Consider the following 19,677-nt stretch of genomic DNA (forward strand, 5'->3'; position numbering starts at 1 on the left):
CTTCAAGCCCCCCAAGTGCCTACCCTGGCCACAGTGGTGTTTCTTCCAGAACCCCTACCCCATGTCCTCTCCTCAAGATTCAGAAACCTCCATGGTTAAACGGGAGTACTACCTCTTTTAATGTCTCACAATATCACATAGCCGCGTTAACAGCTATTGGGCACACTACTTGCTAAGTGCTTTGCACATATTACTGAGTGCATTCCCCACAATAATCTATGACTGTCTCCCATTTTATAGATGAGAAAACTGAGGCACAGAGAGGCCAAATAATCTGCTCAGGGTCACACAGTCAGGAAGTGGCAAAGTCCAGGTTGGAAGCCAGCCCATTTGAGGGAAAAGGACATTTCAGGCAGAAGGAATGGAAAGCACTGACGTGAGATGGTGGGAGGCACAGGTCGTGTTCAAGGACTGGTAGCTCTAGAGCAAGGGGGAGAAGTGAGGAAGGAAAGCTGGAGAGATGGCTCTAGAAGAGGCAGAGCTGGGAGAAGCTGGCAGTGGGTCCCCACTGAGGCCATGGAGGTGGCCAGCGGGATTCCCAGCCCTGTGTCCCCAGGTCCTGGGCACGAGGATGCTGCGGTTCTGGGGGCCACTGCTCTGCTGGGGGCTGCTGCCCCAGGTCCAAGGCGAAGCCCAGCACTTCGTCTTCATGCGCATAAGCAAGGATCAGCTGGAGACAGGTAAATTTTAAGGGGTGGGTGGTGGGAGGCAGGAGTTCCGGGAAGAGTGGCGGGTGGGCGGGCGGGGGGGAGTGGCACCACCTCCCTGCTCAGGGCTTTTTCTCCTCTGGCCTCCCCACCAAGCAGCAGCAGAATTTGCCTTCCTTCGCCCACAGCTGACTCCAGCATCCCCTGCTCTAACACTTGCTGTGGCTCCCCAGTCACAGCCTTCAGGAGATCCTCCACGCTCCTCATCCTGGTTTCCAAGGCCCTGCCTCTCCAGCCTCTTCCACCACTTGCCCTGACTGGCCTTGGAGACTTCCCAGGCTCCTTCCTCTGCTTGCGCTGTTCTTTACCCGTTCTCAATCCCCCAACACGATGGATTCTGATTCGTACCTTAAGGCCAAGGCCTAACAGTCCCAGTGTCTGTCCCAAGAAGCAGGTTTCTTCCATTGGGTTCCCATAGCCCTTTGATGAAGCCTTGTCTATGGCCTTATCCAAGCATATTATACTTGTGATCCTGTCTGTCGGTCTCCCTAAGTCTGCTGTGATCCCCTCAAACAGGCTCTCCCAGACCATCGTATCTAAAACTAACTTCCCCCCATCATGCCCCAACTCAACTCCGTTTTATTTTCCAAAAATTGCTTTGCTTGCTTATCTAAGGGCTCAGCTGTTGCCTGTCACTGCCCCCACCCCTACAGTGTAACCACCATAGGGGCACAAGCCACGGGGCTCCTGGTCCCTGAGCCCAGAAGATAGTAAGCGCTTCATAAGTACTTGCTGCTAAATGCCTAAATCGCTGGCCCGGGGCAGGTGCTGGTGGGCAGCTGTTGAATGACTGAATGAAGGGTGAGCCCCGCCCTGAGGAGCATCTTGTCCTCAGACATTTCAGACCTGTTCTTTAAACACCGCGTCCTGGACCGTGTGACCAGGATCCCTGTGAGGGGGGCCGCAGGTGAAGGCATTGCCATCTTGGATCACATGCCCTTCGTAAGAAAAAGCCTCTCCAAGAAGAGCAATGGGATTGACCTGCCACTGGTCAGGGGTCTGCTCTCGGGACAGGGCCACTCACCGCTGAGGGAGCTGCTCCAGCTGGGGGGGTGAGTTCCTTCTGGCTTTTCTCCCTGTTCAGACTCAGTTCTCCTCTGTCAAGTGGAACACTGGGTAGGCAGTGGGAGCCCCAGTGTCTTTGGAGCTTTTCTCCATCTGGAAAGCCCTCAGCAAGTGCATTTTTGTTGTCCCTAAACCTCTCAAAAGGAAGCTTCCCTGGAGGCTCAGATGGTAAAGAATCCACCTGCAATGCAGGAGACCTGGGTTCAATCGCTGGGTTGGGAAGATTCCCTGGAGAAGGTTTTGGCAACCCACTCTCATATTCTTGCCTGGAGAATCCCCATGGACAGAGGAGCCTAGTGGGCTACAGTCTAGAGGGTCACAAAGAGTCAGACATGACTGAGCAACTAAGCACACCTCCCAAAGCCACTTGAAATCCTCCAGGGAACAAGGTAGAATCACAACCAAGGATCTTAGCCGGGCAGCCCTCCAACCCTCCACATTTAGCCTACCCCTGGGTATTGCAAACTGCCATAGTGTTTTTGTTTTTGTATTTTTTTATAAATCTGGAGGGTTTTAATAAAAGCCCAGGTTTTCTGATTGTATTGGTTTGCTGGGACTTCTGTGACAAAGTCCAACAAACTGAGTCACTTAAACAACAGAAATTCGGGAGACTGGAAGTCTGAAATCAGGCATCTTCCATATCTCTCCCCTAGCTTCTGGAGACTTGCTGGCAATCTTTCGTTTCCCTTGGCTTGTAGAATCATCACCTGATCTCTGCCTTCATCTTCACTCGGCAATCTCCCTGGGTGTGTGTCTATGTCTGTGTCCAAATTCTCCCTTTTGACAAGGACCCCAGTCACATTAGACAAGAGCCCCACCCTACTCCAGTATGACCTCATCTTAACTCTATCTGCAACAACCCTATTTCTAAATCAGTTCACATTATAAGGTATTGGGCGTTAGGAACTCAATAATATATGAACTGGGGGGAAACAGACACAGTTCAACCCATAATAGAAATTCTCTCCATAACCAAGATCTGGCCCACCTGGCCTGATCTCCCCCCATGACAGTCATGGATGTGGGGTCCTTAGTTCCTAAGTCAGTCCCTAGTCACAACTTCTCGTAAAATAACTACCAGCATAAATGAATGCTGCTTATGTAGGTTGGGGCATGGGTTCCTCCAAGGTCAACCTCAGTAGTCACAGGTATGCCTCCAAATCCACCTCTCAGTGTGAGCGGGGAGAGCCAGAGAGGCCCTGCAATGAGAGTCCAGAAGTCTTCTCATGGGGGTGTAATGGCATGAAAAGTAAGAGCACTAGGGAGGGTGGGGGTGCTTCCCAGAGAGGCCTGGAGGGGGTGCTGGGCCCATACTTGCCCCAGTGAGTGGTAGGTCTGGCCATCACTCACCCCTGCCCATGCATTGGCACCACCTCTGCCCACCCAGCTTAACACAGGCTTGGAAAGGCCATAGAAAAAAACGCACAAGGTCCAAGTCATACTTCAAAGCTCTTTGAAAGTTTCCACGCTGGAGGCAGGCATATAGCCCTTGGGGAGTCTGACCCACCCAGGTCTTCCTCCAGCACTGGAACTTGTTGCTGCTCCTCCAGTCAGCATCAGATGAGTCACCAGCTTATATCTAATATTTAAAAAGAATTCTGAGTTCCTCCGAGCTCAGAGAGATGCAGGGACCTGAGGCCACCACAGGGAGCAGAAGGCTCATGTCCTCCTCCTAGATGCTCAGCTGGGCAGGTGGTCCCTGGGCAGAAGGCAGTGGGATCACCAGCCATCTTGCTTTCCCTGACTCCTGCTTGCTCTCGTCTGTTTTTGCAGAATGCTTTTATCTGAATTCAGACCTGTCAGATGGGCACAGATAGCTCCTCTTCTGTATTCTCACTTTGTGCACGGGGGCACTGACACCCAGAGAAAGGAAGGGACTTGCCCACGTCTTCAAGGCTGAGAGGCTGCAACGAGAGCCCACTGTTCTGTAGCCGGGCCGGAGGTCAAGGTAGTGAAAAGTGAAAGTATTAGTTGCTCAGTCATGTCCAACTCCTTGCAACCCCATAGACTATAGCCCACCAGGCTCCTCTGGCCATGGGATTCTCCAGGCAAGAATACTGGGGTGGATTGCCATTCCCTTTTCCAGAGGATCTTCTTGACCCGGGGATGGAATCCGGGTCTCCTGCATTTCAGGCGATTCTTTACTGTCTGAGCCACCAAGGAAGCCCTGAGGGTCATGGAAGGGGTTGTCCCAAAGCTGCCCCCCCTCTCCCGGTGTCTGCCCCTACTCTAGCCAATACAGAAACACACACTCCACAGAGTCACAGGGGGCTTACCAGTCAAGACAAAAACATCCCCACGCACACTGCTCACAGGTTGGTCATAGAAGATTCCGAAGGACCCGAGGTCACCTTGCAAGTCCTGAGTGACAGCCTGCTGCAAGTCACATTGAGAAGCAAACTGTACCTCTCACTCCAGAGGTGGGTGTGTGCGCTGGGTGGGCGTGTGCTTTCTCCCCACCTCTCTCGGTTCCAGGCATCCGTGCAAGACTAGCAAAAGCCTGCTGCCTGTGTCACTGTAAGGGTCACAGTAACCCTTGAAACTTGGGCATGTTTCAAAGTCATTTTTCCTTTTTTTCTAAATATTTATTTATTTGGCTGCATCAGGTCTTAGTTCCTGCACGTGGGATCTTCATTGCGGTGCCCAGGCTTCTCTAGTTGTAGCTCAAGGGCTCAGTAGTTGCAGCATGCAGTCTTAGTTGCCCCGTGGCATGTGGGATCTGAGGTCGCTCACCAGGGATTGAACCCACGTGCCCTGCATTGAAAGGCAGATTCTTAACCACTGGACCACCAGGGAATTGCCCAAAGTCATTTTTTTCTGATGGAAAAACTGTAGGAGAGGGACCCGCCTACACAGTGACCCACACAGTGAATCTGCAGCAGAGGCTGCGATAAACCCTCTGACTTCCAAGTCAAGGGACACGTGTCATCTGGAGTAAGAGGCGGATGCTCTCATGGGATGATCCAAGGAGGGTCTGGTTCAAGCTCACCCTGAGGCCCAGCACACTGGAACTCGGCTTGAGCAAGGCCATCCGTCCTCTTGGCTCATCCAAAGAGAGTTATGACCAAGTCCTCTGCTGCCCTTGCCTGTTGTGAGTTCACTGCCAGTCTGAGAGCTCAGACCACCCACTAAGCGGTAGAGGATATGCCATCCTGGGGTTGTAAACACCGCAGACAACAGAGGGAGCGATACGGGCAGCCTTGGCACATGAAACAGGAAATCTCCTTGCATTGCCCTTAGGAACATCCAATCTCACCAATAAACAAAATTATTTTTGTAAAATATGGCATTTTTTCATTTAGATTCCCTCTCTAATTGAAATGTGAGTGACAAGAAATATTTCTTTCATAGAGATGCGGCCACAGAGAAACAGATCTTTGTTATATGAGAAAAATATCATCGCCCTTATAATGATGCACAATAAAAATGTAGTAAACTGAAGCGCACGTGGCCCACATCCAGCTCACATCAGCCACCCTGTGAGGACGCTGGCCCAGAGCTGCCAGATCTTTTAGACTTTTCCATAGTTGGAATTCCGTGTTTTTAATGCCATCTCCTAGCTTTTCACTTGAGCCCTCCAGACAACGGCAGGGCCCCACCTGCCGGTGAGTTCTGGACTCTGTCTTGGGCTGCGACTTGGAGCCTGCCTGGACACACTGTGCCTACAGGATCCTGCGGCTCAGAGTCATCAAGAACATCCTCATCGGGGCTCGGCTGGAGCAGACGGGGAACAAGACCCACGTGGCCTTTGAGGAGTGCCACACCCCACCAGGGTACCTGAGCATCGAGGTTCTGGAGCAGTGAGTACCTACCCCCTTCCTGTGCTCAGCCCTCCAGTGAGACTCCAGGCTGGGGCTGCCTCAGCCCAGCCCAGGTTGTCAGGGACAGGGTCAGCTCCAAGGCCACCAGCTGTACACACCGTCCATTAGCATCTCCTGCCCCCATGTTGAGTGTTATGGTCAAAGTGTGCATCCATGCAGGTCAAATCTTGGCTCAGCTGCTTCCTAACACTGGGAGCCCTGGCCAAGCTATTTGACTTCCAGGAGCCTATTTTCTCGCCAATAAATAGTATCACTCAGAGAACCCTGGCCGCCCAGGGTGGTTGTCAGGGAGAGATGAGCTAACTTATGTGAGCTGCTGAGCACAGAACATGCCACATAAAGTGGCCACTGCCTGTGACTCTTTTTTAAAAACTATGTATGTATGTATGTGTGTATTTTTGGCTGTGTCGAGTCTTAGTTGCAGTATGCAGGCTCTAGAGAGCATGGGCTTAGTTGCCCAGTGGCATGTGGGATCCTAGTTCCCTAATCAGGAATCAAACCCAGGTCCCCTGCTTGGAAAGTGGACTCTCAACCACTGGGCCACCAAGGAAGTCCCCTACCTATGACTCTTAGTATACCTAACACAAAAGCCACCTCCTCCAGGAAGCCTTCCATTGACCTCCACTGCCAGCTGTGATCTCTCCCTCTTTGAAAATCCCAGAGAACTTTATCAGAGAGAGAAATAAAGTGACAGAGGCAGAGGGAGACTCACGAGGAAATAAAGTTGAGGAGGACAAAGTCTGGGAGAGAGAAAGCAAAAGGCAAGAAGGGGAGAAAACAGAACAGGAAAGTGAAGAAAGAGGGGAGAGGTGAGAAGAGGGACCCCAGGCTGGGAAGGAAGCAGCCATCCTGAGCCTCCTTGTTACACAAACCCGCTGGGGCCTCCTCCGCCCTGTCTGGACTACCCCCTCTGGCCTCAGTTTCCCCTTCCATGTGTCTGAGACCCCATCTGCTCTCCACACCCCTAGGATGAACTCCCTCCTGGTGAACGAAGCTCTGCAGTTGGTGACAGGTGTCCTGGACGAGGCATTGCCCTTCCTCCTGCAGAAGATAGTAAGTTGCTCGTTGTCCCTGCCCCCTGAAAGAGGGGTATGACTCCTAGGTCGGCCCCTTGACCTCACCCCAACCTCAATGATGACCCCCTCATGCCTTTGCTCCAGGTGTGCCCCACTGCCACAACCCTGCTCAACTCGCTGCTGGAAGACCTGTTACACATCACTCTGCGTTCGTAGCTCCTCGCCAAGGGGAAGAGGGGCTTATCTGCTGTCCCTCAACTGCATGCCAGGAACTCATCTAGGCTCTGGGAATATGATGGGAAATAAAACAGACAAAGCTTTCACATGGGGAGCTTACTTCCTGTGGATAGAGGGAAGGGGCATTATTATGTCTTATCACTTTGATAACTCATTTCCCACTCGGAGCCTCAGTTTCCCAATCTGTAAAATGGGATTAACCACAACCTCACAGAATGGACCATTGTGATAATACATATAATCTGGCACAGAGCTATGGCTCATTAAATGTTCATTGTTACAAGATGCTCAGGCCATCCCACAATAAACATAAAGCTAAGCAGAGAAGGAAAAGGAATTTCTACTGCTTCGCAGCCTCCCCACACCCTTCCATTCATCCCCCTGGGAGGCTGGGGCCCAGCCTCCATTTCCTTGTTGCAGCCCCAGCCAGCTCGGGCCCAGAAGACTTCCAGTACTATGTCACCACCACAGAATTCACAGAAGAGGCCATCCTGATGAAAGTCCAAGTGAGTCAGCCCCTGGGCAGGGCAGACCCTCTGGGGACATCCATGGGTCTGGGGGAGGATGGGCACGGAGGAGAATGAGGAGCAGGTGGGTCAGCAGGACAGGAAAATTTGAGTGACTAGAAAGGAGGCGCTGTTAACAAAGTCACAGAGAAAGGGTTGGAGTTACTTGAGCGATAAGCAAGGAAGCAAAGCTCATGGGTTCAAAACCCAGCTTAAGAAAGTCACTTCAGCCCTCTGGGCCTCGTTTCCTTATCTATCAAATGGTTTCCACCTCCTGGTGCTATTGTGAGCTTGAAATGTGCCTGTAAGTGTTCAGCACTGTGTCTGGCACATAGTGAATCCTCCACATATTAATTGTAGCCAGTTTTTGGCCGGGGAAGTTGTACTCACTGAATTCTCCTTCCTTCTTCATTTTTCTGAAGCTTGTGACCCCCTGCGGTCCAGGCCAGAGAGTCCCAAGGCCTGACCACCTGGCCCCCAAGCCCCTCCCAAAATTAGCCCAGGGCAGCCTGGCAGACCTGGTCTTTTCACTGGAAACCTACAATGACATCCTGTCCTGCCTGTACACCAGCAAGGAGATCCATGTGAGCCCCCAGGACCCCATGGTGAGTGCTTAAAGAAGAGGAGTACATTATTGTTCTATTTTTCACATGAAGAAACTGACGCCCAGCTGGCAGAAGTACCTTTCTGGTGGGTCCAGATGAGTCACTTCCTCTCTCTGGACCTCACCTGGAGAACTCCTATTCATCCTTCAGAACACAGCATAGAAATTGCCTCCTCTAGTAAGACTTCCTTGAACACCCAGGCCCCTTTGGTTTTCCTCTCTTCATAACATTTATTCTGCAAATATGTATTGTAGTCCTACTGTGTGCCATGCCCTGTACACACAGGGTCTCTGTCCTTGAAGAGGTCAAAGTCTATTGGGGGAATAGAAACTAAACAAGAAAACAGTCAGATAAATAAAATAACGTATCTATTTATAATGAGCAGAGCAGTGGATAAGCAAGTGACTGGTGGAGATGAGAGGACTGCCCTGGACACTGAGGTCAGTAAAGACATCTCTGAGGAAGTGGCCTGAATGGTAGCAAAGAGGCACACACACACACAAGTCTACAGGCAGAGCAAGTTCCCAGGGTCAACAAGGGGGTCAAAGGAGGGAGAAATCCAGATCGCTCACTGCTCAGCAGCCCCCGGCGTCTCCTCATCACACTCTGAATAAAATCCAGTCTCCTCCCCGCAGCCCTGGAGCCTTGTGCGGTCTGGCCCCGCCCACCTCTCTAGCCCCGCCCACCCACTAGACTCCAGTCACGCAGGCTGGACTGGCGCTCACCTCAGGGCCTTTGCACACACTCTGTCCCTACCTGGAACAATCTTCCCTCCACCGTTGTTCTTAGTGCAAAATATCATCACCTGAGAGAGCCACTCTCTGGCCACCGCATCCAAACATCTAAAGTAAGCTTTTTCTCTCTCTACCCTGTCTCTCTATTTTTTTCTCTTCAAAATATAGATCAAGCTGTGTATATGTGTATGAGTAAAGTTATATGTGCAAAGTCACATATATATATGCACATAAGTAATATATACACATAAGCACACATACGTCCATTTGTGTGCTCGTTCCCTTAGCATCGCGTGCTCACTGTCCCCCTCATTTTGAGGATGGGGGCCGTGAACAGCATACTCTGTGAAAACTCTGTATACTCTATATACCGTGAGTGCTCAGTGAATACTGAAATACAGAATCCTAAGGTCCGTATCTGAACGAGACCTAGTGTTACTGCTGCATTTTTTACATGAGGAAACCAAGGACCAGACAGGGCACGTGACCTCCTAAGTCACCCAGCAGGTAGGATCGGGGCTAGAGCCAAGACTCCTGCCTCCCCACGCTGCTCCCTCCTTTCCACACAGGTGGCAGCTCTAAGTCTAGATATGAACCCTGTGATTCCATGTCCACAGAAATTCGTACACCAGTGGGTACATATGCAAGGGTGATCTTTGCAGCTTCACTTGTTACAGGGTGAAAAATAAAGTTAAACTAGGAGCCCATCAATAAGGAACTGATTAAAAAAAAAAAATAAGTCATGTTATGGTGGTATATGGTGGAATACCAGGCAGCTGTTTAAAAGAATGGGGTTGCTCTACAGGTACTGATGTTGAGAGGAATAAACAACGTGCAGGACCATGTGGTTAGAATGTTCACATCTATTCATTCCTCTGTGTGTGTAGAAAACAGTCTGTCAGGATATACTCCAAAATATCAATAGCAGTTACCCTTGAGAATAGGATTTAGGGGGAAAGGGGAAAAAGTGTTCGGATGGACTTTTAATTTTTACTGTACACATGTTACAGCGTTTGCTCTGGTGATTTATGATTTTCGAAAATCAACAGAGTACAGATAAATACATGATAAAGCAAGTGCAGGAAAATGTTAATAGAAGAATCTAGGTAATAAGTATCCAAATGTTCTCTATACAATTCTCTCAACTTTGCTGCATGTGTGAAAATTTTCACATGGTACTTGCCTGGGGGTCCAGCAGCTGGGAGTCCACGCTCCCAATGCAGGGGGCCCAGGTTGGATACCTGGTGAGGGAACCAGATCCTTTGTGCCACAACTAAGAGTTTGCATACAGTAACTAAAAATCCTGTGTGCCACAACTAAAACCTGGTATAGCCAAATAAGTAATAACTATTATTTTTTAAAAGAAAGAAAATTTTCACAATAAAACATTGGCCGGGGGTGGGGGTTGGGGGTGGGGGAATCATTGAAACAGTAATGTCAGCCTTTCCATGTAAATCATGGTGAGAAGCCAAATGAATGGCTCCTCCTGTGCTGAGACTGTGGTGCGTCAGTGGTACCTTCAGCTGGGACAATTACAACTCACTGAACCCCACTGACACCCCTCCCAACCCATGAATCTGCTCAGAAAGGATCTGCAGGATTCTAAAGGCCAACGCATATCTTGCCCGTTTTCCAGGCTGCCAACCTCATCCAGCTATTGTCATTGAGCACACTGGAGCCTGAGCCCAAGGTGGGTGTGTTGCCTGCTTCTCCCCCAGCACCTCGGGCAGGATCTCAGGAAAGATTCTAGAACAGAGTACAGGATTGGGCCACACAGACACGTTGCATTTGGCCAGATGTTCCTACTGTGGACTCTGGAAATCACTGTACCTTCTTCACAAGTGATTAAAAGGGACAGTTCACTTAGCTCATTGTCCCACCCAGGTGACATGGCCCTGTGGCTGTCATGATTCACTACTGAATAAAAAACCCCAACCCTGCTAAGGCATACCCAAGCACATGGCAGATAGCAGTGAGCAGACAGTGCGCCAGACCGCTCCACCTACTTCAACACAATCCTCGAAAAGCCTGCCCTCTCACCCGCTTTTGACACTTGTGCAAACTGAGGCTGAGCAGAGTGACTTCACTTGCCCACACTCACATTGCTCAATAAGAGGAAGAACCAGGATTTGTTCTGGTCCCAGACTCCAAGATCCATGCTCAGCATCCTTTCTCCAAAGGCTCTGAGAACACAGAATAATGACAATAACCATTAATAACCAATAAGCAGACAGGGCTTCCTTGGTGGCTCAGATGGTCAAGCATCTTCCTGCCATGCAGGAGACCTGGGTTCGATCCCTGGGTCAGGAAGATACCCTGCAGAAGTGAATGGCAACCCACTTCAGTTTCCTTGCCTGGAGAATCCCATGGACAGAGGAGTTCATGGGATCACAAACAGTCGGACACGACTGAGCGACTAACACACACACACACACAATAGATAACAATAGCGCTACTCGACGCAAAGTTCCTTTCTAAGCACTTTACATTAATTGACTCACTTAATCACCACAACAACCTGATGAGGTAGGTATGATTATTATCCCCATTTTATTGGGTTGGCCAAAAAGTTCGTTCGTTCCAAAAGCTGTTATGGAAAAACCCAAATGAACTTTTTGGCCAACCCAATGCAAGCATGAAAGTTGAGGCACAGAGAAATTAAGAAAGTTGCCTCAGACCACACAGTTTAGAAGTAGCAGAACTAGACTCTGGCTCCAAAATCTATACTCTTATCTGCTTTGCATGCCCAGGAAAAGGGGACGACATTTCACATCAGAGGAGCTCAGGGAGGGTAAGTGGCCTTCCCAAGGTCACACAGCATGTTGCTACAGAACTAGACCCTGACTCCTAAGATGGCCTTGTTCCCATCCTTCCCAGCTAGGGGCTAAGGAATATGGTCTTCTGTCCCAGCCGGCACCTTCTCTCCTTTCACCTTATTTAGACTTCTGATCAATCCAGAGGGAACGTGGGAGTGACCATCAGCATCCCCGACCCTCCCATCGTCCACCTTGACGGCCACACAGCCTCCGTCATCCAGCCGGGCTCCCTGGTGCTGGTGGGGTCCAGCAACACCTCCCCCGTCTCAGTTTCCTGGGTGAGTAAGCCTCAAAGTTCTTCATTCCCTAAGGAGCTGGGGGTGACTTGAGGGCCCCTCTAGGGCCAGCTGACTGAGGCAGTGTGACAGAGGGCAGTGGCAAACCTCGCCGCCATGACATCTGCTAACATTCCATAGCTGTGCCTGCCTCGAGAAAATTAAAATACTTTCACACCTGCTCCCCTAAGTCCAGCCCCCGTGCTCCCCAGAGATCTCTTCAGCAACTACAGAGTTTTGCCTCTGACACCCTCTTGACTCTCTTCTGGACATGGCTGCATTGAAACCCTTGTCCACAAAACCAGGAGAAAACGCAGAGAAACAGAGTTCATGGAGGGCTAAATGTGATTGTATTCACTGCTCCCCAAGAGAGAGGTGACCCAAGCTAGAGAGGGCTGGATCCTGGGAGGAATTCTGGGGAAGACAGCTCCATCGAAGTTTCAGCCCCTCTATCCTGAGCCCCACTGGGGTTCCTGCTTCCCACTCCACAGACCTTGAAATTGGGAAGGTGCTGTGGGACACAACTTAGCAACTAAACAACTGCAGGGCAGAAAGGTCTCTCCACTATAGGTGAGCTTAGGACCATCTGGTGTGTGCAGCTGGATCCTGGGAACTTAGCTGGCATGATTCCCTGGACCAGATATCAGTCATCTCTGGCTGGCAGTGAAAATTCTGGTTTCTGGTTTAGGAGGTAACCGTGTGAATTATGGAGGCCCAGGGACAACCCCCTCAAAACCAAGAGGTCCTCTGGCTTCCAACTAGTGATTCCACCACAAAATGACTCATTGCAAAAGGGTTCCCTCCACTGAGCTGAGCTTCCCCCTCCCCTCATATCCAGCCCTGGCCTCCAGGAGCACCCAGCACCACCCACCCAACCCCCCTACCCCCCCAAACTGTGCTCTCTCCCATGGCAACACCCATACATTCCTGGTCTGAACTCACAGGAGCCAACAGCTGGGGCTGGGGAGAGGATGGGGTGAGGGGGGCTAGCCCTGGATAATGTAAGGTGTTCAGCTCAGTTCAGCCACTCAGTCGTGTCCGACTCTTGGTGACCCCATGGACTGCAGCATACCAGGCCTCCCTGTCCATCACCAACTCCCAGAGTTTACTCAAACTCATATCCATTGAGTCGGTGATGCCATCCAACCATCTCATCCTCTGTCGTCCCCTTTTCCATCCACCTTCAATCTTTCCCAGCATCAGGGTCTTTTCAAATGTAGGGTGGGGGTGCAGGAAATCCTTCCATCTGGAATATGAATTCCTCTCCTGTTCTGACCTAATAATCTCCACTCCTCATAGAAACTCGTTTCAAATGCTGTGTTTTCCTCGAAAAATCAGGAATTAAAACTCCAATTCACTCCAAACAGGTAAACATTTTTGTGTGGGATGTTCAGGAAAAAATGAGGGGGTTGACAGGGAGTGTGGAAGGAGAGAGTGTGGTTTCGGGGTGCAAGGCTCCCAGCTCACTGTCAGTTGAATGGAGCCGTTGAGAGGAGGTGGGAAGGAAAGTGGCAGGCGGGGGGAGGGGTGTTGTGATGTGACGTCATTGAACAGTGCACCCTTCTCCCACCCCAAGCAACTGCCATGACCTAAAAGGGTGATCTCTTTTCTCTGGCAGCATTACAGTCATCCTGGGCCCTTACCCCGCTGGCCTTGAAACGCAGGTGAGTCTCTTTCCTTACCCTTGGCCTCTCATGGTTCTGAAGCACCCACCCGCAGGCCTGAAAGAAGGCCCTGAGTCGTGGGGGTGGGAAGCCTCACTCGCTTTCTGGGTGATCTCATCCTGCCCACGAGGGTGGGGAGAATCCTCAGAATGTCAACTTGTCCATTTCATTCTTTCATCCATTTAACAAGTTGGTCCCCTTGCAGATCTGACCCTGGGGTTTTCTCTCGCCCAACCAGTTTCCTGCACTGCCCTGCAGAGAAACAATCTTACTGTGACCTGGAGTGAGGCGACCCTTTTTCAGGGCCCCCAGTGTTCCCCAGTCCCTTCACGAGTCTGGTCATCTGGCTCCAATGCCCTTTAATAGTGGAGTTCCCAGAACTCCTCCTGGTCTCCTGTGGGCACCTGGACACTGGCGTCCCCCAATTCCCATGGTCGGAATCTGCCAAGCCAGCAGAAGTGACCTTCCTGTTCCTCTTTCATTCCTTGCAGAAAGAACGTCTAGAGGCCTTTCTCTTCGAGCTTCTGAACTGGAGGGTCCTGCCCCGTCACAACAGTGAGCGCCACTGTGTTCCTACTCAGGCCAGCATTCCACGCGGCTGGGAGCCGCATCAGCCATGCCTGCAGCCCCACGCAGACAGCTGGCTTCCACGCTTGAGAATTGCAGAGACCCTGAAGTCTAGGGGGTGGGGTGGGGGGGGTGGCAGATGGGGGGTGGGAGAGGGGCTACCTGTGCCCTCCTTTTCTTTGCTCAGGCTGCTAGTGGTAACAAGAGCTCAGAGTGGGGCGAGGAAGGGCTTCATAGGGAGGTGGGGGTAACATGACGGAAAGCAAGAAAAGGAGAGGCCCTCAGAGGTGGTGGAGCCCACAGCTCAGCATTCCTATACCTGCAGGGGCCAGGTAGGTAACCCAAAGGAAGCAGCCCAGATCGGGCCTACGGAGAACACGTCCCGCCTTTAGCGGGCAGCTAGCACTCAGCTGGGGCTTCCCAGGTGGCTCAGTGGTAAAAGAACCCGCCTGCCAATGCAGGGGATAGAAGAGACTCGGGTTCGATCCCTGGGTCAGGAAGATCTTCTGGAGGAGGACATGGTAACCCACTCCAATATTCCTGCCTGGAGAATTCCACGGACAGAGGAGCCTGGCGGGCTGCAGCCCAGGGGGTCCCAGAGTTGCTCAGTCAGACACGACTGAGCAACTGAGCACGCACGAGCACTCAGCTCAAATGAGAGCAGGGAAGACATGCTTTACCTTTGAGAGACGCCAGAAAGCTGAACTTTTTGAGACATCGCCTCCATCTTAGATAACAGCAACAAAATCAAACTTTCCCAAAACACCCTTGTCTTAGTTTGGGTTTCCTGGGAAGCAGACCCTGAGGCAACAGAGTGCAGGCAGCAGGAAGTGGTCCCAGGAAGATGGAGGGGTGTGGCAAGTGAGTCTTCCAGACATGCAGCACGTAGTCGGGCTCTTCTGCCCCGTGGCACTCACAGCTGCCCTCTCCTTCCACCTCCACTGATGCGGTCTGTCTACCCATCACTGTCTACCCAACACCTGCTGCCCATCACCTGTCTACCCACGTGATTATTTAGCCATTGCCTATGACCCAGCCAGAGGGTGAGCTGCCGGAGGGCAGGGATCCCTGGTCTTTGTTTTTTGTGTTCCTGTACCTTGTCCAGTGCCTCCCACCGAGGAGACCCTCAGAAAGTATTAATACATGTAGGATAAACAGTTCAGACCTCACTCACCTCTGAGAAATCACCTGGCTCAGCCTCCTCCTCTTTCAGAGAGACCCAGAGATGTCCCCTGTGGAATTACCCAAGGGCACTCTGCAAGGCTCTGGCAGATCTGAGCCCTGAACCCTGGCTCCTTGTTTCCCTGACATGAGCTTTCCTCTGTGCTCCAACTCCAGGACTCAAGTTAGGACTTCAGAGTAAAGCCAGAGAAGCAGAGAGGGGCTCAAATGCCAAGCAGGCTGAAGGGTTTACCATCTGTTCTGTGGCCCATGGTAGCCAGGGAAGGTTCTGGGCATGAAGTGAGCCAATTCATTTTCAAGAAGGGGAACCAACTGGAGGTGGAGGATGGTAGTTACAGACAGTCCAACAAGGCAGCCAGAGGCCAGGTGGGCAAGGGTTAGTCATGTCCGACTCTTTGCGACCCCATGGACTGTAGCCTGCCAGACTCCTCTGTCCATGGAATTCTCCAGGCAAGAATACTGGAGTGGGGTGCCATGCCCTTCTCCAGGGGGTCTTCCTGACCCAGGGATCGAACCCAGGTCTCCTGCATTGCAGGCAGTTTCTTTACCATCTGAGCCCCCAGGGAAGCCCCCAGGTGGTCAAGGATGCAACTTTCTCTGGAAGAGCAGAAAGGAGGACACGCCCAGCCCCACAGACACCTGCCCACAGCACATTGAGCTCCCCCGCCCTCCCCTCTTGCAGACCTGCTCATAGAACAAGGCCTCCTGCTGCCCAACATCAAGGGCATCTCCTTTGACCAGGCGCGAATGGAGCCCTCCAAGGTAAATGATGGGAAAAGGAGCTTCCCGGGGCCCACATGGGAGGTCAGAGCTACAGGAGCCATGGGGTCCTACAGGTGCTTGTCCCCATCCTGCGGAGGGGGACACCGAGGCTCCGGCAAAGGTGGCGCTCCCTTGACCTTCCTCATCTCACTGTCTGTTCACAGCCATACTGGGTGAGCTGCCCCATTTACAGATGAGGAAGCTGAGGCTCTGGGAGCGGGATTCTCCATGAATCCCTCCAGGAGCCACACCCCTGGCTCTCCGAGAGCTTCTAGGCCTGACACAGGCGATCTGAACAATTAGCTCCATCAAGTTGACGCTATTACTTCTCCCATTTTACAAAAGAAAGGTAGAGAAACTTGCCCGGGGCAGCAGAGCTAAGATTCCAACTGGGGTTCATCTGACTTCAAAGCCTGTACCCTTAGCCTGGACCACCCACCATGCTAGAATTGGGTATCCTGACCCCCAAAACAGGGCTGCTGCCTCTTGCACCTGCTGAAGGGGAGATGCTGCCAGAGACCAGAGGAAAGGGGAAACCAGCAGAGGAACCACGGAGGTGGTTCCATCAGCATTTGCCAGCTCTGAATCTGCCCCCAGAGTCGCCTCACCCCTTCGGCCTTCTGCCCTTCCCTCTGCGGGTGAACCTGAGAAGAGGCTGATAGGAAAGGACAGAGCTTAGAGAGGCCCTTCATTTCTTTGTTCCTGCCTTAAACAGCAGCACAGGAAGGGATGTTGGGTGCAAGGCAGAAAGAGAATCACAGAACCTCCTGGCTGTACAACCTCAGGCAAGCCACTAGAGTCTCTCAGCCTGTTGTCTCTGTGTATGTAATGGAGAGAAACATAGTTCTCCCCCTGGGCCAGAAGTGAGGGCTCCCCTCACAAACAAGAGCAACCACTGAGGCCAACATTTGACAGAATGTGACCCACCACCCCAGGCATACAGTTCGAGCTTCAGGACCACCAGTTATGCCCAGTCCTGGACCCAGCACTCCCAGTTCCCAGTCCTGACATTCAGGAAACACTAGGAATCTGCTTTCAAGGACCAGAAGTTACTGAGCAGGAGGAGGCAGGAGGGGACAGCAGCAGTTCCTATCACAAAACCCCAGCTCCTCGCCTGCGCTGCTCCCCACCCCCAGCCTCAGACTCCGCCCTAGATTCAGCCCAGGGTGGCCCTAGTTGGGAAGGGTCGGCTTCAGGTGACCCTAGCAGGTCAGGGCTGGAAGGGCCACTAGAGGTAACATCGGGGCCCACCTGCTCAAAAATGATGCCACAGATCCTGGCTGTTGGGGCCAGAACCCAGAAGAATAATCAGGGCATAGCCCCTGCAGCTACCACATAACCAGACCTATAGGGGCAGGGGGACTTCCTAGTGGCTTAGTGGTGAAGAATCTGCCTGCCAGTGCAGGAGATGCGGGTTTGATCCTTGGGTGAGGAAGATCCCTTGGAGAAGGAAATAGCAGCCCATTCCAGTATTTTTGCCTGGAAAATCCCATGGACAGGGCTATATTCCATGGAGTGGCAAACAGCTGGACATACTTAGCAACAAAAGAACCATAACAGCAACCGAGAGGCAAGGGGAGAACCTGTGGGTGGGCTCAGTGGCTCACTCATTAATTCACTTCTAGCCTCTCCCACACTGTCAAGTTGACGGCATCGTGTGCAGCTCTAGCACCTATACTCTAGTGTACACGAATGACACCACCTAGAGTTGGACAGTGCACAACCTGTGCGTCCTTCCATGGCTGCCCTCATCACTCACTCATTAATTCAGGCAATAAATGTGACTGGCTGCTCTGTGCCTGGCCCTGTGCTGAGTGATGCTGAGATACAGATGAGTTAGACCCAGGGCCTAAACCTTCCAGGAGCTCCTATTCTTGTGGGGGGAAAGGGTGCAGGAATGGATGGATTCCAGCGACATGGTCAGGTCTGGCAGAGGTTTGAGCATTGTGGGTGGGAACAAGTGAAAGGCTCCAATCCACCTCAGGGTGACCCAAGCAAGACAAACCCAATGCTGCAAAAATATGAGAGTCACCTTGATACGCAGGCTTTAAGGACAAGCCCCAAAGACTGGTCCGCCCCTTCACTCACAAACATTCCCAAGACCCTCCTCCCCCTCCACTCTATCCCCCTGGCCAGTCGGTTCCTGACTGTGCCCTCTGGCCACCAGGGGAAGGCATGTCCTCAGGGCATACAGTCCCTCTCAGGCGTGGCAGGAGCAGCCTCGGGGAGAGCTGGCTTTGTGCGCGGTGTGGACTGAAGGGACGCATCTCCCTGCTTCTATCCACAGGACTACCTGCTGCTGACCGTTCCGAAGGAATAACCAGTTCTTACTGAGAGCCAGTCCCTCCCCTCAGCCACAAGTGCTTCAGGCCCTTGAGAGGCCAAGAATGGCTACAGTCACAGTGGAAAATCACAGTTGCAGTAAAGATGATTCTTGCTTGAGAAGTCTAGTTCTGAATTTGTTAAGGGGTTCTGGGAAGTGGCCAGGCTGTTCTGAAATGTTTCAATGAAAGGATTGTCTCCCTGGCCATTCTTGTTTTCCTTTAGCCCCTCAGAGGGGTATTCTGAATTCTGTATTCAGTGTCTTAGACAATAGAAGTGCCTCAAAAAATGGAAAAGGGGCTTGAACTCCGAAAGCCTAGCCCCTGAGAGGATGGGATGTGGAAAGGATGGGAGGAACATGCGCACACAGGAAAGCTCCCCTGCTCAAGAGGGAGGAAGGGAAAGGAAGTAGGAAAGAGAGTCCCTAAGAAGAGAGGGACTACAGGAGACAGATGTTTGGGAAGCCCTGAGCAGAGAGGGAAGCAGGCAGACCCCCACGCAGGTGAGTGCTTGTGAGACAGCCACACTTCAGAGCTCCCCTGGCCTCGAAGGCGTGGTGAGCAGAAAGAGTGATTTTCATGTGCCCAAGAGCAGGGAGAGAGCAAGGAGAGCCAGGGAGAGAGCCAGGGAGAGCAGGGAGAGAGCCCAGGGGAGAGAGCCAGAAGCGTCCTCACCACCAACCTGCCAGCCCCATGTGGCCCAGGCAGAGCAAAGCAGCAAGCAGAGAAAAGCCAGGCACCAAAGGGCTTTGCAGTCTGAACTGTAAACGGCACCATGGTTGCCAAGGATGGAGGGATGGCCAAGCAGAGGGACGCCCCCTCCCACACCTGGGCACCTGTCAAAGCCCACAGCAGGTTGGGCCCTGCCCCAGAAAAAGGCAGATGGGGGAAAACTTCAGACTCTTATAGAGACTCATAGCAGGCTCTGTCTTGAGAATTAATAGGTAGTCAGCTGCCCAGGAACCCCAGCTGGCCTGTGAAACTGGAGAAATTGCTGGGGAGGCCGTCCTGGGAGCTGATTCTCCACCACACAGCCCAAATTATGCGGGGACCTCACCAGTCTGCTGCAGGGTCCCTGATGGTAGGAGGAGGTGGGAGCCCAGAGCAGACCACTTGTGAGTCCTTTACCTGAATCCTCGACCTGTTTTACAAGCCTCACCTTGAAGGGAAAAAGTCCCCCACAGGAGCCCCAGTGCAGGAGCCATCAGGAGGACCTCGAGCAGGAAGGCAGGACCGTCCTGCTCTTGGACCTCACCCTTGATGTGTATATGACACACTTAAGATAAGGTCTAGGCTGGAACACGCTTTCCCAGAGGAGACGCGAAACTTTACCCCCAGCCCAGAATTTTCCCACCTGTGTGTGACCACATCACCTGGCACAAGGTAGATACTAGGCACA

General features: G+C 52.1%; 1 protein-coding gene across 1 annotated transcript; it reads left to right on the forward strand.

Annotated features, from left to right (window-relative positions):
- The first annotated feature begins 571 nt into the window (after nucleotides 1–571).
- On the forward strand, nucleotides 572–18,277 carry LOC128058885 (uncharacterized). Its single transcript, XM_052651371.1, has 15 exons — nucleotides 572–680; nucleotides 1,543–1,759; nucleotides 4,088–4,192; nucleotides 5,441–5,572; nucleotides 6,562–6,646; nucleotides 6,754–6,817; nucleotides 7,267–7,352; nucleotides 7,775–7,957; nucleotides 10,328–10,381; nucleotides 11,633–11,785; nucleotides 13,082–13,149; nucleotides 13,401–13,446; nucleotides 13,938–14,001; nucleotides 15,878–15,957; nucleotides 18,245–18,277. Exons 1-15 carry the CDS (start codon nucleotides 572–574, stop codon nucleotides 18,275–18,277), a joined length of 1,479 nt encoding a protein of 492 aa, XP_052507331.1.
- The last annotated feature ends 1,400 nt before the right edge of the window (nucleotides 18,278–19,677 follow it).

Source organism: Budorcas taxicolor, chromosome 13 (genome assembly GCF_023091745.1).
Source record: "Budorcas taxicolor isolate Tak-1 chromosome 13, Takin1.1, whole genome shotgun sequence".
NCBI classification, from domain to species: domain Eukaryota; kingdom Metazoa; phylum Chordata; class Mammalia; order Artiodactyla; family Bovidae; genus Budorcas; species Budorcas taxicolor.

Excerpts from the sequence above, each read along its gene's own strand:
- LOC128058885 (XM_052651371.1), top strand. The coding sequence starts at position 572 with ATGCTGCGGTTCTGGGGGCCACTGCTCTGCTGGGGGCTGCTGCCCCAG. Across the intron at positions 681-1,542 it reads CAAGGATCAGCTGGAGACAG|ACATTTCAGACCTGTTCTTT; the intron begins GTAAATTTTAAG and ends TCTTGTCCTCAG. Across the intron at positions 1,760-4,087 it reads GAGCTGCTCCAGCTGGGGGG|GTTGGTCATAGAAGATTCCG; the intron begins GTGAGTTCCTTC and ends CACTGCTCACAG.